The following is a 15,762-nucleotide window of genomic DNA, read 5'->3' as shown; positions in this document are numbered from 1 at the left end:
TTTAATGCACTGAAAAAATGTACAAAACATCAACTTCGCGAATTGTGGTCAATAGATAATTAACGAATAATGGAATCGTTTTTTTTTCCAACTAGTGAAGTTAAGAAAGACTGCTCACAGTTCGCTAATAATCGATCAGCATTGTTCATCGAGTCCGTGGTCAAAAGGAAGCTTATTACGCTTATTAAAGCCGGCTTCCGGTCTTTCGCGGCGGCGCGGCAGGGGGAGGAAGGGTGGGATGGGGAGGACGAACCGTCGACTGTCACAAAAGAGCAACGTCGATGGCCGTCGACGGCTAATTAGATAGAATAAGGTAATTCCACTTTTCAAACGATAGAACAAAAACTAATCCGAAACCTTTCCTCTGCTTTTCTTTTCCAGGTGCGGAGGATGTGTTCAGGTTTACGGGAAACGAGACGCACACAGACTACTTTCGGTTGGTGCTCAGGGACGGGAACTATCTTATGGTCGGCGGAAGGTAAATAGAGGATTCATTTGAAGCTAGTGCTTTAATTAAAGAGCCGCTTCTTCTTCTTCCACTTCTTCTTATTCCTCTTCCCCTTCGCCTCTCGTTGCTTCCTATAGTCTCCTCTTAGTCCTCCCACCTATCCATCTTCCGACGTATCATTGCGCCACTGTCTGCACGAGCGCTCGAGAACGTTGGTGATCATGAAGTAGATCGAAAATCGTGTAATTCCTTCTATATATTACGTGTAAACTCGTTTCATCGCGTAAATTGAATACTTGTCCATGTTGGAAAAAATAACTGGTTGCATTAATTCTAATGAGATTCTAATAAAAAATGGACAAATCAGAATTTTTTCGTTGAATCTATTGTAATTCTAGTTGATGATCAGAATTCTGATTGATATGATCTGAATCTCTTGGCTCGTTCATTTTCACCCAGAAATTTTTCTCAATGCAAGAATATTTTTTAATCCAACTCCTAGCCGACTTCTCTTGATTAAAGTCGATTTGGAATTCTGCCGGCGGCACTTTGTGTGCGGTGGCATGTGGAAAACATTCGCGAAATCTCCGCTTGGCCAAGAGTGCGGATTTTTAATTGCGATTACATTAAATTATGCATTGATCGTTATCCTGGAATGGACTTTAACAGCTATAATGATCATTTTAATCGTTAAAGTTAATTATATGTGTGTATCATCATGGATTTGTTGAAACGTCGTCATTATTAATTTCCTGTTTGACAATGATACTGCTAATCGTATCACAATTGTATACAGCTTTTAAAATGCATTATTAATCGGCATTGTACTCCAAGTTGTATAATAATTTCATTCTCTAATATTCATTGTAAAGAGGTATCAGAACAGATATTATCACTAAACAAAGGTAGGTCTCGAAAAATATCTTTAATACAACATATCGCAATTTATTTGTTTTATTCATTACATTTTATTCATTAAAAGCTAATAAATGATCAATTTCGTTGAATGTATATAAACAAAAATTATTATGTAGCACTATATTCCCTAATGAGATAATTAATCATGTCAAATATAACAATAGATGTCACATTAACACTGTTGGATATATTCAATCGATTATTGATGAGTCATGTATGAATTAAACTTGAATACTTATTGTTTGTAATATCAAACATTTTGTAATACTATTTCTGCGTATTGATCTTTATTATAAAATTTCTTACAAGTACAATAAAGTTACTCACAAAGAGTGCACTCTAAATTTCTTACAGTGAAATTTCATCACTCCAAGAAAGTAAACAATCATTCTTGAAAAAAAAATGAAAATGTTTCACGTCTTGAAAAAAAGTAATGATTTTCACTCTTTTTAAAATGAATTTTCACTTAAAAAAAGTGAGATTTTATTCTAAAAAGAGTAAAAATCATTACTTTTTCTCAAAAAGTGAAATATTTTCACTTTTTTTCAAAGATGGTTGCATTTTCACTTTCTTGGAGTGAGGTTTCACTAAGAAATTTAGGGGCTAAACGTATATAGTATCGTATTAAAATTTAAAGAATACAGTGTAAAATAATGTGTAATTGTAGATGCAATATACAGGATCTCAGAATTTATCGGACAATTCTTTCCGTATACAAAATGTACACTTGGATTTTCTGCACAATAGAAAATTTTTTTGTTTCTTATTTCATGTTCTATTTAAATGTTTATAATTTTGTAGTTAAGCATTTCTTCATATTTAACACTTTTTTCTTATTTCCACTTATAGAATCTGTTCTCGCAGTTAGTCCGTTAATTCTGATAGAGATATCCTGTATATTGCGTCTACAATTATTTTATAAATATGTATAAATTATATATCTATATAAATGCAGGCTTTGAATTTCGTCATTAAGGGATGTATTCAAACGATTTGATTATGCCCTCAGTTGATCGATTAGCGCGCTTTCTTTTTTTTCCCCCTTATTCTTCCTCGGATTCTCGAGCGTGCACGCAGATAACTCTATTCATGTTTCGTATGTGCTAAATGCACGCTGTTCCAACGTTGAAATCAGTCGGCAGAAGCAGCGATAATCAGGTCGTACACAGATTAAATGCATTGTGCGTGAATGAACTCTGATACATATCCAGGCTCGTTCGTTATTGATCGGATTACACTAATTGCTCGGCCGATTTGCCGAGCGCCGCCGCCGCCGCCATCATGACCGCCGTGTGCACACTGTCGATGATATGAAAATTTGTTTCTTGCTCGTTATGTCGGGCTTATAATATGAGAATACCTCGCGATTATTCTGCGGTCGGCAAAATCCGATCGGCGCAGCCGACGTTACTAGCACCGAGCGCGGAGAGATTCTTCCTCTTTAAAGTGCTTCTAAGCATACGGCGGAGTGCTTAATGAAGAAGAGTTAACGATCGACTGCCGAAACTTCACAAGCGCCGCTTTCTCAGCTAAATCCGTGCTAACCAGACAGCCTTGCTCCGCTCCGTTGATGTCTACTTTAGGCATCTAACTTTACAACTTGGAAACTCTTTCCTCTCCATCTAACGTACATTAGAGTCCTTTTGCTTCTCTGGTACTCGTAATAACGTTCGTAATACGAAAGATACTAGACTGACCATGTCAGTTTAGAATTTAAAGAAGATTTTTGAAAGGACATTCTTTTTATAAAAATTTATTCAATAGAGATTGCATTAAATTCTTGTCATAGAAGTTTGATATATTCCTACTTAGATGTAACCGTTCATTATCCTATCAAAATAATTATGTAAAATGCTTAAATTGGTTGTTAGAATTTTAAAACTTCTACATAATTATTTTGATGATTCAAACAAAATTATTTTCAGATCTGTATCTACTTAAATATTTAATATTTACTTTTATTAATATTTATTTACTTTAGTAGAACCGTTCTTTCCATGAAGGAATCTTCATTTTTAAATATATAATCGTAAATAAATAATCAATTAACTATTATATCTTGTTTTAGAAATCTCGTGCATAATCTCAGTCTGACCGACTTGACGGAGCAGCAGAGGCTGACATGGTACTCGACAGAGAACGACGTGAAGATGTGTGTCGTCAAAGGTACACCCGAGGAAAACTGCCAGAATTACATTCGTATCCTCGTGAAGACCGGGCCGAACAATCTCTTCGTGTGTGCTACCAACGCCTTCAAGCCCATGTGCCGTGATTATACGGTACACGCGGGCAACTACACAATTGTGAAGGAGAAGGGCGGTCAGGCTAGGTGCCCGTATGACCCACAACACAACAGTACCTTCGTCTATGTCGACGGTGAACTCTACACCGGCACGGTCGCTGATTTCGCGGGTATGGACCCGATAATCTATAGGGAGCCACTGCAGACCGAGCAGTACGACTCGATGAGTCTGAACGGTGAGTGAGAAGGCTAATCCAATCGTCAATTCTCGCCTGGGTGATTGATGATGCTTAATGATCGCGTTCTGCTGATTTACATTGAAAGTCGGCGGTTAACTCCGATCGCAACTCGGGATATCAATTTTCATTTTCGCGGCGCGCTTTTGCCATTAATTCGACATGGTGACAAGTGCGGTTTGAAGTCGGTAGTTAATGATCGAAACTCCGAATATTAATTTTCATCGCGGAAAACTGTAAGTTATTATTAACGCGGCAAGTTGTAGATTATCAAATGTAGAGTGTTTATCAAATGTAGAGTGTTATTTTAAAAGACATTTTATAATTTCTAACGTTATTTTTGTAAAATGATAATTTTACTTATAATTATAAGATGAAATATTTATTCTAGAAACGCTTGGATTAATTTATTTTAGTTATTTATCGTTTCTAATTGTACCAAGATATCGAAGACGATTTCTCTGCAAATAGCGATTCTAAGAGTCACCAGATCGGATCGCAATTAGATCGAACTAATTGGATGCGATAGATAGCTTATAACCCGAGATCCGATTAATTTAATCTTTACTTTCTAATTGCAAGGAGTTGTAGCGAAAGACCCGTTATTTGTATCTCTTGGAAGTTTGCGTTTCTGTATCGACTCTCAGTCCCAGCGCCTTGCGAACTCCGCGTTTCTTAACAATAAGACAATAGTCGCGCATTTATCGAAAGTATCTGCAGAAGTTTACGGAAGAAAGTTACTGGGATTCACATTATCCAGAGGATCGAATAAGAGAAGTTTCGGAATGGAGGTGGACTGTGATGATCCGATATTAAATAAAAATGATCAATAAGCCAGACGGAATCCCGTACTATGAAGAAAAGGGAATTCCCGAATGAATGGAATTGCATGAAACTTTTCGCGGCGTCGCTTATATTTCACGTAGTTCGTCAGGTTGCCACTGAGGCTATTATCGTTCTCATGCACAACTTTAATCACATCGTTTTACCGCGCTTACCAACTTCTGAAATTATCCTATTAATATTCCGATGCGACATAATTATTGTCCATTATCGACCTCGTTATACCGCCGTCAAATGCGATCTCTCTCGGGCGCGAAGTGACCGCCGGGATAAACACGTGTCTGAATGTTTGAAAATTCCTCGGCAGCTCCCGCATAATACACATCCGTGTCCATTAAAGTTCAACTGCGAGTTTGATTCAATATTTGCACGCCAAGTTTCGGTCGCGCCGGGTCGACTTTGAAAATCCGACGCGCGCGCCCGCTCCAGGAAAATTATTCGCGGAAATGTCGCGCGATCGTAGCCGCGACCGTGTGTGCCCTTCGCTGCTCCTAATCCACACGATGTAATTCTGGGATTAACCGTGCGTGTACGTGGTTCTCTAAGCTCTCTCTTTCTCTCTCCCTCTCATCGTACTTGCTCCAAGATTATTCCGCGGATCTTCCGGGCTCGTGTAACGACAGAACAGCGCGCTGCTGTGCCCATCGGCTTGAAATTTGCTCTAGAGATTGTAATGCGACCCCGTTGCATCGTAATATAGACCGTCTATAACAGGAACGCGATATCACACAGTCAGCTAACTGCTATGACTTTTAACTAACAAAATGTCATTATTATTTAAATCATATTCAACCGAGTGGGATTTTATTCCATTCGATGTCCAGAATTTTTACATGATTTCATATTTTTTTTATTTGGATATATTCAAAATATACGAAAATATACCGCACGTTTTTTTTTCTCTTCCATTTAACGAAATTTAAACACGATTTTAATTAACGTTGTAGACACAACAGATTTTTATCGCACTTTTTGAAACATGTTGATATACGCTATGATTTCCATGGTTATCGACGAGTTCTTTGTTCGCCTAACATTGCTGCTCATACGTCGCATATAGAGATCCTTTGTGGATTTAATAAATTAAAAACTGGTTTTCTTAGCGTTATACTACGGTGTATTATACATAACTTCAAAGTACTGTACGTCTTCGTCGTCACGGTGTTAAAATTGATACGTCACTTTGCTCGAGGCGGAGACAACGGGGGCCTCCAGTCCACCAGGGGTATTTTAATTGAACGGTGTACGAGAGCGCTAATCAAGTTTCTCCACCCGTTGGACAATATTGATTTTCTCTTCGTCCGTCGAAAATTCAATTCTATCTCGCCGCCATCCTACGCCCCGAACCTCCGTATCGCTCCCTCGGCAAATCGCGAATCGAAAATCTCTGGACGAATAATTCCTGGCGAGACGCGAAAGACGCGAAAGACGCGAAGAAACGACGACGGACTGTGTCGTCTGGGAAAGGCATTTTTCTCTAATCGGTCGCGGAGGGAGTTCAAGAAAGGTGAGACTTGGGAGTACGACGGAAGTGTTTCCCTTTCGGGAAAAGGCTCCGATCTTCACCGCGAATTTTCTACGGCACTTTGTCTCGGGCACGGAGGTGCAGTTAAACGCGACGTGGGACGCGAGGTGGAAAGGAAGTGAGGAAGGAAGGAAGGAAGGAAGGAAGCGAACCAGCGACGACAGATAGAGGGAGAGAGAAAGAGATAGGAGAGCTGGAGGAGAGCTCTCTCGCTAAGGGGTTGGGTAAAACGAGGAGAATTTATGGGGCGGAGAGCGACGGGTCGTTCGGATATACCTACGTGGCGTGGCGAGATTAATATTACTTTATGAATCCTAAGAAGCTTATGAAAACCCTGTCAAGTTAATAAATCGATAAAGTTTTCCCACTTTATCGGACGGTCGACCGGAACCGCGACGCGACGACGGCGACGACGGTGGCAGCGTTTTACCGGGCGACGGCGTTGAAATAACCGAGAGAAAATAAAAGGGCTCCTTACACGTAGCCGGCTTATTGGCAGTGGTGTATACTTGGATGTTATATGTCTTTGATGTCGACATTAAACTTTCGCGTCCGAGTCACGACTCTTCACGGTTTGATTCATTTTTGCGTTCGTTGTTTTACCGATGGGATGATGATCATCAACAGCGGAGTTGTACGTAATTTTCGAGCGTTAATAATTAGCCTAATGCGTCGTTTGTCAACGTGAGTGTCTTGATGCACTTAATCGCCGGTGATTACACCCAATTAATTACCGCGTTTGTCGGAATTAATGGCACAATTAAGGGGAACGTTAGTTGGCATAAATAACTGTACTTTCGGTTGCCTTAACTTTTTGAGCCGCTCGAACGCGCGAGAATTAATGTTCATCGCGCGACGTCAAGTAGAAATAGAAGTTTTTAAATAAATCGCGGCGAGATCCCAACCCTTATTTTCCGGGTACTGTATGAGCGTTGTCTGCTTTATTACACACCATCGATTGCGTTCCAGTAGGTGGTTATTACGCTCATTTATTTATAAGAGGAATTTATGACGTCATTTACTATCGCCGTGTACGCTGGCAATAGCAGTCAGTAATAATGGCTACATATTCTAATTGCAGCACCGAACTTCGTGAGCTCCATGTCCCAAGGAGACTTCGTCTACTTCTTCTTTAGAGAGACCGCTGTAGAATATATCAATTGCGGCAAGGTAAGGAATCGTCGGCAATTAATCGTCGTATATATCACCTTACACCCACATAAATTTCCAGAGGATGGAATCGCGTAGCTCGCAATTATTGGATTGCCGTAAACGGAGATGTCCGTCTTTTGAAAATCTCGAGCACTGTGGAACCGCAGTGTATGCATTCGCGTTGGTCTAAATGATAAAAATCAATCATGCAGTTAAAGAAAGCGATACTCGCTTAAGGGAATGCTAGAGCCACGATTAAACTTGATCGATAAAATAGATTTGTTAATTGCAAATACAAAATTATATACATTAAGCAAAATATTACGTATATTAAGTAAAATATCAAGAAACGCATTACGTACATTTCTTCCTCTCCTGTATATCACATTAAACTATCTATACTCAAATCGTATTTTTCCATTTACTTCTCTTATAAGCTTCAAAATACCATAATTTGAAGATCTCTTTATATTCTTATTTTAAATATGGAGAAATTACTTTTTGTTGAATATATGTTTGGAATTATTTATATCATGTGAAGAAATAACCTACGTGATGACAGAAAATTGTAGTTTACATATTTCTTTACAATTTTTTTTTATTTTTCATACATTATAGATTTCTAGTTTCCTATAACTATTTGTGTATTTCCTTTTATTCTGGAGAAGGATTTTTTTTATTCTGTATGAGGAAAACGAAGAAAATGAAAAAGTACGAAATGTTGGTATTACAGATGATGTCACACAACATCCCCTTAAACAGCACTAGTTTCACCATTAACTTCCGTCGCGTCATTTTCACGCGTACGATTTAATACTTCGGCCTTTTCACGGCGAATCGAAATTTGCATGATAAAGACCTGGCTCGCGACTATAAAAATCCCGTCACAATATTTTGTTCGACGAATTAGCGCACGGTCAACGGATAACAATAGAATGGAAGAATCGCGTCGGATGAGATTAAGTTTCGCGTTGGATCCGGATAATACGCGCGAAAGTTTCGCGAAAACGAGTTCGTAGTCGCGTCGGTTACTCTCCCTGGACGTTTTTTTAATGGCGAGTAAGGCGATTACGATTTCTTTTGCCCGTCGTTTCGCATTGAAGATCAAGCTTTTAGAAGTCACTTCTCCTCTTCGTTACACAAGCGAACGTCTCCGGGTGTGCCATGCCTGCGGCAGTGAGAACTGTGAGCGTCGGATTCATTGTGGACGAAGCTTAAGTCGAAGCTCGACTTATTGTCAAAGGCGGAGCCAGGCTTTCCGTGCTCTCTGATAATGACGCATAATTTTACGGCGAGCGAAGGGATAAATCCAAGCGAGGAAAAAGTTGGGACGCACGGAATTATGGATAAAGATTGCGGCTCCTCCCGCGGGCGAACGTCGCAGAGAAATTTTATGCGGCCCGGAATAAATTTATAATCTCGACGGGGCACAATAAATCATTCCGAAATCTTCGAAATCGCGCGAGCGTTCCGTTTTCTCCCGTTTTATATTCGTTTACGTGCTCGAGTACACGCTCGCGAATTCTATTTTAATTACAGGTCACGATAAATTTTCCTCTAAATCACCCGCGCTCGTTTTGTCCTCTTTACGTGCAGTATATTCCACAGTGTATTTTGCAAATCGCATTTTTTCTAAAAGTTACGGTACGGTAAATTTCGTACAGGCTGCTCCGCGCAGGAAGTTTCGCGGCAATCTTTATGCGACGCTTTGTGCTACCCGGAAACGTGCGTGTCACTTTAATAGCGCGCGTAAAAGCTGAAACTAGATTTCCTCATTCATTCGCTCGTCCTTTTTCCTCGTGACACATTTTTTGGAAAGTAGAGGGAGGAAAATAAAATTTTCTCGCCTTACGCTCTCTACAGTGAAATTTACGAGACGCAATTTTCGTGTTCACAGGCCGTCTACTCTCGCGTGGCGCGAGTCTGTAAATACGACCGGGGCGGACCGCATCGTTTCCGTAACAGGTGGACATCCTTCTTGAAGTCGCGTCTCAATTGTTCCGTCACTGGAGATTTTCCATTCTACTTTAACGAGATACGTAAGTAGACAGATATATGTATCGCTCGTATGCTACCATGGACCATGCGAGTTTTTCGTTATATCGCCCATTGTCTTCTAAGTATAATATCTATACATTGTTGGAAAAATATTAAATTTAATATACTTTACGTGTCCTAAACGATTCATTCAAATTTATGTGTTAATTCAACACAAGATGAATATGTTAAAAGGTAGTAACAAATATTATATTAAAGAAGAAACACAAGAAGGTAACGCTGACACAGTTTGTAAACAAACCGTGGAAATGTATTTTTTTCAGTAAAATTAACATTTATGTTAAATTAATCCATTTTATTCATCTACCTTAGAATTTACATTTTAGAACGTTTTATTTTTACGTTATTTGTTCACTTATCTATAAATTGTGTCACTAAGAAATGTTGAATATCAATTTAATATAAAATCTTTAACATAATCACATTATGTCAAATTAAGACTTCAAATATGTGAAAAAAATTCCACACAACAAACTACTAAGAACTATTAAGAACGTGAGTAGACCATTTCCAACACATATAGGTTTCTTTTTCATTGTATACCATTGCATTTTCGAGGATACATTCTCCAAGCAATTTAAGAAATATCTCGATCGCAGAGTCAACGACTGAATTGATCTCGGGCCAATACGGCGGCACATCGGCCCAACTCATTTACGGTACCTTCACAACACCGGTGAACAGCATAAGCGGCTCGGCGGTATGTGCGTTCTCGCTGCAGGATATCGCCGATACCTTCGCTGGCAATTTCAAAGAGCAGAGTGCTATGAACTCCAATTGGTTACCAGTGCAGGACACGAAGGTGCCAGATCCGCGGCCCGGTCAATGCACCAACGATTCGCGCACACTGCCAGATCTGACGCTCAACTTCATCAACACGCATTCACTGATGGACGAGTCAGTGCCGAGCTTTTTCGGCCAGCCGATCGTTATACGTACCAGTTTCCAGTAAGTGAAAATCGCTCGAGAGATTTCGGCCGCGAGCCGAAATCCAAATTGAACGCAAACTAGGCGCGCACGGAGCCACGCTTTCGGAGCTTTCATCGCGCATCACCGCGTCGTGTGTTTTTGCATCCATGCGAGTGCGCGGTTTACATTACTGTATGCCCGACGTTGATAAACGTTTTTTATTTTCCCTGCGGACCTTTTTTTTCGTAGTATAGCGAAACGCTGCGAGTGAATCACAACATGTAAATTGGTCGTTTCGTGTGTTTATACGTCGATGATACAGTCGGGAGAGAGAGAGAGAGAGGTATTGATAACATGATTCTTCTAATCTAGTTACAGATTCACTCAAATCGCCGTGGATCCTCAAGTGAAGACTCCAGGCGGCAAGACTTATGACGTTCTCTTCATCGGCACGGACAACGGTAAGGTGATTAAAGCGGTAAACGCCGAGTCTGCCGATTCTCATCAGAAAGTTAGTCCAGTCGTAATCGAGGAGATACAGGCGTTTCCACCGACAGTACCGGTTCGCGGCATCAAGGTTGTTCGAGCCTCGCAGGCGGGCGACGGCCTCGAGGACGGTCGATTGGTGGTTATCGCTGATAGTCAGGTGCAAGCGTTAAGACTCCATCGTTGCTATAGCGATAGAATACTATCATGCAGCGAATGCGTGGCTCTGCAAGATCCGTACTGCGCCTGGGACAAAGTGGAGAATAAATGCAGAGCGTTGGTCGGCCCGGCAGCGACAGACGCCAGCAGGTTCCTGCAGAGTGTCGCGACCGGAATGCACGCGTCTTGCCCTGCGAGCAAGAGTCTTAACAAAGACGCCGGCAGCGTCGGCGCCATTTCCGCTAATCAGAACAAGTTTCCGCAGGACTCCATACCGAATAAGGACAGTCCCGGTGGTGAAATTATCAATATTATGCAGGACGAGGAACAGGACAATTCAGGTATGCAGCTTGTCGGTCGATATTTCTCGTTTTACATTATCGTACGTAACTGAAATGGTATTCTGTTATTTGCAGGTCCGGAAGTATCCGCAGCTGACACGCCTCCTCCACAATACTCGGTGGAAACTCTCGTGATGGCTGTAGTAGCGGGTGCGCTGGCCGCATTGTTCGTCGGCTTTGTAGCCGGTTATTTATGCGGCAGAAAATGCAGGAAAGACGAGGATGACAATCTACCATATCCGGACACGGAATACGAATACTTCGAGCAACGCCAAAATGTGAACAGGTAAGATATTTGCTTCAACCTGACGAGCAGACTCAGCGAAAGAATATTTTTTTCCATTTGCCGCTCTTAGTAATGTCTGCTTATCCACATTTAGCAGGCTGGCGCCTGAGCCGAAGCTGCTACCGCAGGAGGAAGTGACCTATGCGGAACCAGTGCTGGTTCCACAACCTCCGAAACTTCAGTCCCCAAAAGGTACCATGAGGAAACCTCCGCCAACGCCTACGGAAACTCTCTTTCAATTCCCGGACGGCTATGGTTTCCGCGGGGGTCCTCGTGGGGACAACTTTGGCACTCTTCGCTCTCATCAGGGCGACGCGTATCGCCGCAACGACGGCTTTGCGACCACGCGCAGCGTCAAGAAAGTTTATCTCTGAGAAACGAGCGAGGAGGGGGGTGGCCGTCACCGGAGCCTAGGACGGCCAGCGCGCAATCGCCACAACGCGACGACGGCCAGCAGAAGTAGTCGCGCTGTGACGTCCGGGGGACAGTCAAATCGTGAGCTCGCCGGCCCGAGGGCACTGGAATCGCCCTCGCCATCGTCGAGTGTGTCATCGAGTTCCCCGTCCCCTCCCTCCTCGTCACCCTCGCCCACCCTCGTACCGATCGCCATGAGCGGCCAGCAGCCACCACCGCCGCCAACGCCACCTTGCAGCTTCATCTATCGATCATAGTCGTCACCGTCGTCATCGTCGTCGCCATCATTGTCATCATCATCATCGTCATCGCCGTCGCCATCACGATCACTATCGTATTTTACTTTCGACTCGGCGACGCGAGGGGATGAGAGAGAGAGTGAAAGAGCGCGTTCTACAGTCCTAGCGCATTATCCCAAAATGTATAGAACGACTAATCGAAAGGAGAATCCAGGCCAGAGATCTCGCAGTACTTCGATGGATGCCGCGATACTTTTCTTTCTTGCCTTCAATCCTAAATCTTCTCATTTTACGCGTAACTTTCGTTTCGATGCTGATATTGCTTTGATCTTAATGAAAAATTAGGACATTAGAGTTTTACGTCGATCGAGTCTAGACGTTATTATTTGTTTGCATAAGTAATCGAATTTTCTAAATTGCGGAATCGGTTGTTCATCACGAGCATTGGGAAACGTCGAGTCAAGTTGTGTATAGAGCAGTTTGTTTGCAAGTTGCCTATTCGCGAATCATTCGCAACGTTATAATATAACATTTCGTAATTCTCGTAGGAACAACATTCCAGCCAGAAGTATTTCGGTAGGCGTTATGATGATCATTAGCTCGTTTATTCATGCATATTGAAGAATAAATAAGGTAAACGCAAACATTTTAGTGTAGCGATTGTCGGTTATCGTAGATCTTTAGCACTAATCCGCAAAAAGAATGAGCATGTTGAATACAGAAAGAGAAGAGATTCTACGATTATCGATGCTCGAATTATAAACTCGAGTGAACTTTGGTGATCAGACTCGATTGACAAAATAGTGCGAACGTTACGCGATGATTCGCAACAAAATGTCGTAATCTCCACTATTTTATTAATTGACAATTAATATCGAAAATATATTAAAAAAGCTACACAACATAGTATTACGACAAGGCTTTTTTCATAAAGTCAATTAAAGGAGACTATCCGCAAACTCGAAACACGCAATTTTTCTAACGTTGTAATATTTAATACGAGTGATTGATAGTGCCATTATAGACCACGTAACATTGCTGCGTGCCTCGAAATTGAAGACGATCATAATGATCGACGATTGTTGATTGAATGTTTTTCGCGATTGGATCAAATGGATCATACGGAATGCGTTTAGTTAATTGTACATAATAACATTTCTATGTCTTTATATTTAGATTTTTATTTGTTTCGTCATTTCTTTCGTAATTTTATTTTATTTTTATTTTTATTTTTAATTTATTACAAATCGTAGAGTGTTTATTTACACCACGTGAAGATTATTAAATTCGAAGAAAATTACGAAATGATAAACGAATTGATAAAATAACATTTTTTAAATTATATTGTAAAAATAAAAGTCTGCAATTTAATGTAATTTATGCATTTTAATATTGAATCTTATCTAGTGATATTTTATTATCACGTTAAAAAATTTAAATTATGCATAAAATCGTGGAGATTGCTATATTGCATGATTTAAGAATGTGTTAATTGATGTATCCATGCAACAGCTAACTAACGCCAATTACGTTATTGCTGTCCATTGGATATATATATATATATATATTAAAATAATCGTTCAAAATGATATTACTTTCTAGTTTCTCGTATGCGAATGTCGGTTCTAGTTCTGTGTATGCTTCGGAGACGCGCATTCTCGACGCCTGCACATACTTATACGTAATAGAGAGTGAAAAAAGTGAGAAAGAGAAAAGGTGAGAGGCACAGCGCTTATATGTACATAATACATATATACAAAAAAGCATATACATCAAGTTAGGGGTTACAAAAGATAGGAGGATTGGAAAATGAAGACGAGAATCAGTCTATCTAAACTGGGCCCGATGGTGTATGTAGACATCTATCTTAAAGTGCTTCTTATTTCAGTGTGTTTAGAGAAGTAAACATGTATGTGATATATTCTATATGATGAGATGCTCTCTGAGCATCGGAGGAGCGAAAGAAACGTGGGGAGGGCTTTTTTTCACTCATCGGGCTCTCTCGACGGATCTGAAACGAGGACGCACGTGGTGATGGAATCTCATGGTCTTTTGTTCACTAGAATTCGTCGTTACGCTTTATAAATATTTTTTTCTACAATTTTTTGTATCCATTTTATGCGTACATTTGTACGTCATAATGGCGCGCATTATTGATTTCTGACATCTTTGTCTCCCGCAATTCTACGGCGTCGCGAAAAAAACTACATTCCAGCAAATTGTCTTTCACCGATCATAGAATTTTCGTGAACAATCGAACCTAAACTCTTTGACACGCACACAAGTACACGAACTACAGGTTGTAAACTTTTATAGATTCTATCTTATCGCTTTTTTTTTTAATTAATTGTTAACTCGTTTAATTTGTTAATTCTATGAATATATCCGAGAGCTCGTTGAAAAATTATTCCTCAAATGGTAAGACTGAAAAGATCCCCCAAGGGCGAGTCTCAGTTCGTTTATTTTTTTCTTACAAGTTTTTATAATCGGCGTGGATGAGAAATATTCCTTGTAAAAATTTAGATCAAATCTTTTTATTATTACTTAAATGATCACCGTTCCAAGCACAAATTATTCTTCATTACACTTTACTAGAGAATTAACGAAAGTTTATCACAATGCGACTTGTTAACTACTCTATTAATAGCATAATCGAATAGTAGTCCTCGTGAATCAGCACGAATTCGTAAGAAAAAGTAAACGACGATATAAGCATACTTACAGGTATTTCATTGATTGTCAAACAATACATGAATAAACATGGAAATTATCCAAACTGCCACGCGGCGTAGACTTTAAGGTAAAACCGATATTTTGTGCTTGAAACAAGTAGCGATAACAGGAACATCTCATATCCCGTGGTAACATTTTCCACGTGATTTGAAGCTGCCATATAATCAATCCGACATTCCTTGTCGCAGATACACTTAATTATCCCTCGGGAGCTAAGTAACATTTTTAATCGCTTGTTTCGCGTCGCGCGAAGGACGAATCTTTTTCTAAGTTTGATACGACAAACAACGGCTCGTAGCCGTACCCAAACGAGATTCTATAAATAATTGTTTAGTGATTTTTTTCGTAAACGGAAGACTCAGGCATATGATACCAAAGATATTAATTGTAAACTAGGCATCGTTGGTCATTGTGATGGTTAATCGTTAGAAGACGCACAATACGGTATTCGTTAACGATAGGAAGGTGGCCCCCTTGCACACAGACTCGGACACGGTTATACATAAACACGTGCGTACATACACGACACGCGAAAAGATAACAGACGTAAGAGAGGCAGAGGTGTAAGGATGTTCACCTTATTAGCGAGTTTTAATAATCATGTTAACGACACTAGTTGGGAGACTCGCGATATTAAATCGTAGAATTGTACTAAACGTTGGAATCAAGTAATGCATGAAAAACAGGGCGATCGTACACCATGAAATATTTTTCAAGGAAGAACGAGAGAGAGAGAGAGAGAGAGAGAGAGAGAGAGAGAGAGAGAGAGAGAG

General features: G+C 40.4%; 1 protein-coding gene across 2 annotated transcripts; it reads left to right on the top strand.

Moving 5' to 3' along the window:
* The first annotated feature begins 392 nt into the window (after positions 1 to 392).
* On the top strand, positions 393 to 11,977 carry LOC105618695 (semaphorin-1A). 2 transcript variants are annotated; one of them, XM_012200224.1, is made up of 8 exons: positions 393 to 478; positions 3,435 to 3,844; positions 7,294 to 7,382; positions 9,262 to 9,403; positions 10,022 to 10,370; positions 10,704 to 11,263; positions 11,402 to 11,603; positions 11,698 to 11,977. In XM_012200224.1, exons 1-8 carry the CDS (start codon positions 465 to 467, stop codon positions 11,975 to 11,977), a joined length of 2,046 nt encoding a protein of 681 aa, XP_012055614.1. In that variant the 5' UTR covers positions 393 to 464. The 2 variants fall into 2 exon arrangements, with proteins under 2 accessions (XP_012055614.1, XP_012055613.1); XM_012200223.1 differs by having other exon boundaries at positions 10,704 to 11,269; positions 11,393 to 11,603.
* The last annotated feature ends 3,785 nt before the right edge of the window (positions 11,978 to 15,762 follow it).

Source organism: Atta cephalotes, assembly GCF_000143395.1.
Source record: "Atta cephalotes unplaced genomic scaffold scaffold00018, whole genome shotgun sequence".
Classification (NCBI taxonomy): Eukaryota; Metazoa; Arthropoda; class Insecta; order Hymenoptera; family Formicidae; genus Atta; species Atta cephalotes.
The sequence above is the reverse complement of the archived record's forward strand: the minus strand, read 5'-3'. Positions and strand labels throughout refer to the sequence as shown.